This window comes from Sinocyclocheilus rhinocerous, unplaced genomic scaffold, assembly GCF_001515625.1.
Source record: "Sinocyclocheilus rhinocerous isolate Xijiao unplaced genomic scaffold, SAMN03320098_v1.1 scaffold790, whole genome shotgun sequence".
Taxonomy (NCBI): domain Eukaryota; kingdom Metazoa; phylum Chordata; class Actinopteri; order Cypriniformes; family Cyprinidae; genus Sinocyclocheilus; species Sinocyclocheilus rhinocerous.
This window is the reverse complement of record NW_015666971.1, coordinates 967,584-973,389: the sequence shown is the minus strand read 5'-3', so window position 1 is coordinate 973,389 and position 5,806 is coordinate 967,584. Positions and strand designations below refer to the sequence as shown.

At 35.4% G+C, this 5,806-nt stretch overlaps 1 protein-coding gene across 2 annotated transcripts in view; it reads left to right on the top strand.

Moving 5' to 3' along the window:
* Positions 1 to 5,806, top strand: part of LOC107733352 (F-box only protein 11-like) — a 35,038-nt gene that overhangs the window by 13,573 nt on the left and 15,659 nt on the right. For both annotated transcript variants that reach the window (XM_016544946.1, XM_016544947.1), the window contains exons 2-4: positions 2,527 to 2,654; positions 3,244 to 3,325; positions 3,427 to 3,571. In XM_016544946.1, coding sequence (XP_016400432.1) covers positions 2,527 to 2,654; positions 3,244 to 3,325; positions 3,427 to 3,571 — 355 coding nt within the window. The remainder of the gene's footprint in view (positions 1 to 2,526; positions 2,655 to 3,243; positions 3,326 to 3,426; positions 3,572 to 5,806) is intronic.

Below are 5,806 nucleotides of genomic sequence, written 5' to 3'. Positions count from 1 at the left end.
GATGTTATGTTTTTTTTTTTTTTTTCATAGCAGCTATGTGGGTTGTATTAAAGGTATACGTATGTATTTATTTATTTAATACACTTAATTTATTACATGGCTCTTTAGAAGTCTAATTGATCAGTTAATTTAATTAATTTTAATTAATATATGTAGCAGACATACTATTATTTAATGTAATGTAGCAAACGCTTTTATCCAAAGCGACTTACAAATGAGAACAATAGAAGCAATCAGACCAACGAGAGAACAACAGTATACAAGTGCCATGACAAGTCTCAGTTAGTTTAGCACAGTACACGTAGCTAGGTTTTTTAAAAATGTTTTTATATATAATAGAATGGAATAATCCACGGTATCCACTCACATGTTTAACTTTTAGTCTGCTTGTTACGGTAAAAACAAAACAATTAATACAGTCACATTACTATATGCAATATCCTATATGAGATAGCTCATGATCACTATAACGATTTTGTAAATGGTGATCAGCAACCAAATTTTGATAATGTGGAAGTTGCTGGCTTTTGCCTTGGTGTGACTTCTCATGTTTTGCAGACAATGCAAAGGCAGAGTACATTAGCTTCAAAATAGGGGTAAAAATCAAGTTTGAGCTCACAATTTTTTTAATGCAGATAATTTTCATTACTAAAACATATAATTGTTAAATTTCCAGTGTCCTACCTATAATTAATTTGGTTGGACAAGTAAAAAACTTTACATTAATTTTTCTCAGTTTCACACTCTAGCGAGTTAAGGTCTTGCCTTTGTAGGGCAGTGATGTCTACTGTTACCAATTTCTGAATGAACTTGGCTTTTATGTTCTATCAGCATCCTCTGAAATGAATCTAGCGTTTCTGTTTGAAGAGGTGCCGTCGGACCTGCAGGAGTCTGGAGAGGAGATACGGTCTGTTTGGGCTGCGACAGCGGGGCGGCTCCGTCTCGGGTTTCAGGCCTGTCATCAAAGGGATGCACGGGTGTCATGGCTGCCCCATTCAACCTCTGCCTCTGTTTGCCGCAGCTGCCAAGGAAATCAGCCGTGTGTTTTTGGAGGAGGTCACAGGTCTCAGCTGCTTTCCTTCCCAACTGGTTCACTGCTGCCTTACAAGTGTGTCGTACGGTACCTTGATGAGATTTCAATATGCCGTTAAACTCGGAAGTCCAAGTTGTTCCACCTTTTGCTGATCCAAGCATTTATCCCTGTGCGTCAAATCTCTGTGACGATACATCGTCGTATCGATATTTTGAACACAGCACTAGTGATAATACCGTATACCGTAATAACAGCAATTAATTGTGTTTTCTTATGCCGTTAAACTCGGAAGTCCAAGTTGTTCCACCTTTTGCTGATCCAAGCATTTATCCCTGTGAAGTGCGTCAGGACGAGGACTGCAATGTTCTTAATCTTTCATTTGGCCTGAATTATTGAAGTCGCTTGTTTGAGCTGACTTTCACTGACACTGCAGATGTCTGATTACAGGGAAAACATGAGAGCTAAAACAATTATGCAAATATTCATTATGCATCCCACCATATGGTGATTTAGATGAGTTGAAATAAATTCTGGAGCGTTGAGGCCTGGGAATTGATTTAGCAGGGTACATGCTGTTTTTCATTATTTCTAATGACTAAGTCTTATACTGGTGTCTGAACGCAACTGGCTGAGGTTGTTCTTGATGTGTGGAAGAGCCTTTGGGATTTTGGACGTTTGTTTCCCTGGCTGGCTGTGATCATCATGCTTGGCATTGTGTGGAAAGTTAGTTAAACATCAATTCGCATACTTCTAAGTGCAAAAAGTATGTTGACAAGGATATTTATTGGTTGGTTGTGAAAATGGAGACTTGGGGTGGGGATAAATCGATTCTCTAATGCGTCATGAATCGATTCTCTCTTTAACAATTCAGAAAATTAGCAAAATGAATGTAAACACAGTCAGTTATAATAATAATTCATAGAAATATATGTAGACAAAAAGAGAAAAATCCCTTACTGTGCTTATCTGGAATATTTTCAGATACTTAAAGCACTTTTTGTTTGTTGCTTGTAGTGTGTTTCTTTGTTCCCCTGTTTTACTTTGTTCATGTGTATGTTTTGAAGATCTATACAATGGTTTTGATTTATTATTAATTTGTAATTATTTAAAAAAGTATAAGTAATTAAAGAAATGCACAAATAAATTTGATATTCAAAGCCCGTAAACCCATTAATACGCATTAATACAGTTGAGTTTTGGATGCTTTATTATCTGGGATGCTCTTATCCTAATTTTGCATATTATATAGAACATACGTTCAGGCTTCTGTCCAGATATGTCTGCAAATATTGTTCTGTCCATGAAAGAACTGAGCTGTTCTTCCCTAAAACATACAGTATAGACTGTCGAGTTCTTTTTGATGTGCTTTTATGTATGAATTCTCACTTATCCAGTGTGACCTTTGATGTTGGTGTTAAATGTAAAGGTGTGCTGAATTATTAAGAAACTTATTTTCTTCTTAAAGAACTCTATATTTAACTTTTCTTTTACAGATGAGGAAGTGCCTGCTGAGATGGTTGCAGAAGAATCTGGTCAAGGCGCTCAAAATAGTCCGTACCAACTTCGAAGAAAATCTCTGTTACCGAAAAGAACAGCTTGTCCAACAAAGACCAGCATGGAGGTGCGTCAGTGCCACTCAACATCAGACGAACACGTTAGGCAGAGTTTTAAATATGTAGTATGCATAAAAATTGTCTGAAATATGAATTTAGACTGCAAGAAAAACAGCAGCTTTAATGCGTAGGGCCCTACGTAATTCATTTTATTTTTTCCCAAATTCGGTTTTTTTTTTTCCCTAATTCCGTTTTTTTTTTTTTTTTTTTAAACAAATGTTTTTTTTAATGGATTATATCCTGTTTTAATTGTTAAATTCAATTTTAGCAATTAAGAAGCACCACTCATTTACACAGAGACACACAAAACATGCAGGATTCATATTTAAATAGCAGTCCTTTTCCAGTTTAATATTCTCATTAGTCCATATCGCGATTTGATTAATTGTACAGTCCTGTTTTTGTTTTATTCATTCAAAATTTGCCAAATTCTGACATTTTGCCTTATTTTGTAACTTCCATTTTTTTTGACTACCTTGTGCGATTCTGTCCATGTTTTTTGCATAATGGAAATCTTAGAGCCCTACATGCATGAAATAAAAAGAGTTGAGCATGAATGGGTTTTGAATGTGAGATTAAAACTCTTTGTGTTCAAAGGGTGCTTCCACGTCAACAACAGAAAACTTTGGGCATCGGGCAAAACGTGCCAGAGTGTCGGGAAAATCACAAGATCTGCCTGGTAATGGACATCAGACTTGATTCTGCATACAGTTACAACAGATATGTAGTGTTGTCAGCTTCAGATGGTTTTTCATTAACGCCGGTTCTCTTGCGCCCCAGTCACCCCAGCGGAGCAGTACCTGCAGGTGAAGCTTCCAGACGAGGTGGTTCTGAAGATCTTCTCCTATCTGTTGGAGCAGGACCTGTGTCGAGCGGCATGTGTGTGTAAACGCTTTAGCGAACTTGCCAATGACCCCATCCTCTGGTAAGTTAGGTATTTAGACTAAAATGCATGTTTTTTTGTTTTCCCGATCAACCAAACAGCCATTTTAGCCACAAAGAGTCTAAATGTTTAATGCAAGAAATAAAACAGTAAAAACTGAGCAAGGCATGTTTTCCATGCTTGAATATGAGCACATTTACATTTATGCATTTAGCAGACACTTTTATCCAAAGTAATTCAATTCATTTCAGTATTTCAGGTAGGCTTTATATACATTTTCATTGATATGCAGCAGCACAACATAAACAGCATCTACTTCAATAATTTAATAAATTAAATAAAAATTCCTCAGAGAGACTTTTTTGAATGGCTTTATACAGATAAATCACAGTTATTAATCAATTCATTGAATCGACTTTGTGGAAATGAGTTAAATTTAGCAGTTCAAAAGCCTTTTTGCTACTAAAGTTCAAATCAAAGACTTTATTAATACAGTGCTTAACAAATTTATTAGACCACCCACACCCAATGTAAGGTTTGTGCCACAGCTGGCCTAAACTAACAATGTTGGTGATTACCAAAATCATTTTTTATTTTTCTGTAATGGTTAATCCACCAGTATGTGTAAGCTCTTTAGTAACTGTAGTGTTTGTAATGCTAATACATAATTATTGAGTGCATTTACATGCCCATTCTTAACCCGATTATGTAAACGCGTTAGCCCGTTTTCCTTTGTTGGAGTAAGGTCAGAAACGGCTTAAGCAGAAACTGATCGTCACAGCTAGATTTTTGCCCCTTATGCCGATTTTGCCCAGCATGTTAACTAGGGCTGGGACAATAAATCGATTCATCGTGAAATTATTCTACATCGATTCTGAGATTTTCCGAAGGCATCGCGATTCTCTGTTGAAAATCTCAGAATCGATCCACGAAACGCGATGCATCGATTTATTGTCCCAGCCCTAAAGTAAACGCATTAACCTGCTTTCTGTCGAGCTCTTCTTCAGTTTTTAATGATTTATTTAACATGACAACTGACGACATAAATGAAATACTCAAAATTAGATCCGCAAATTATTACATTTTGACATCACTACCAGGAAATAATCAGATTTATTAATAAAGTCTTGTAAATGCGGTTTACTTGCATTGCCAGGTTATTGGTTTGCATGTAAACTAAGTTACATCTAACTAATTAACATGTAGTAAATGTAATGTAAATGTAAGCCGGGACAACGGGTTATTTCAATTAGCTGATTTTTGTGAGTTATCAGTGTATTGGTGTGCATGTAAACGTGCTCGTTGTTATCCATGAATTTTCGAGTTTACTGTTTTACAAGAAAGGCAGAAAAAATAGTAAAGCACTTTATACATTTTTTTTCAGATGCCCGATTACAGTCTAATACACCTATCATAATAAAGAGAAAACACATATTTTAGGAATCTGTCAAAAACTTGTTTAAAACTAAAAATTGTATTGTCATTTATTAGGCAAATGACAAACTGAAACAACTAAACAGTCTTTATTCACACATAACCAAAAAACGTAATATTTTGTATGGCCTCCTTTGGCCTTGATAACAGCTTGCATTCTTGCTGGCATTGTTTTAATGTACTTTTCCACAGTCTCTGTTGTTATTGACTGTAATTGGGCATCTGAATTTAAAAAAAAAAACGTAATAAAAAAGTGCTTCACTATTTTTCTGCCTTTCTTGTAAAACAGTAAATTCGAAAATTCATGGATAACAACATTACTTATATTTTAGCATTAGAAACACTACTGTGACTAAAGAGCTTACACATACTGGTGGATTAACCATTGCAGAAACATAAAAATTGATTTTGGTAATCACCAACACTGTTAGTTCAGGGCAGCTGTGGCACAAACCTTACATTGGGTGGTGGTCTAATAAATTTGTTAAGCACTGTACATCTGCCTTAACATTTCTATATGGGATTGAAAAGGATGGATTGCAGAAGTAGTGTAATAGCCAAATAAAAAAAATACTACTCATCTACTTCAGCATTTTAATAAATAAAAATGGCACACATCTTCAAACTGATTTGAGTGAAGCCTCAGTGAATCACAGTTTTGAATCACTCAGTTTGAACTGATTCATAGAAATGAATCTAATTTAGCAACTCTAAAGCCTTTTTGCTACTGAAGTTCAAATCAAACAGTTGATAAATACATCTGTCTTAAAGGGGTCATATGATGTTGCTAAAAAATAACATTATTTTGTGTATTTGGTGTAATGAAATGTGTTTATGCGGTTT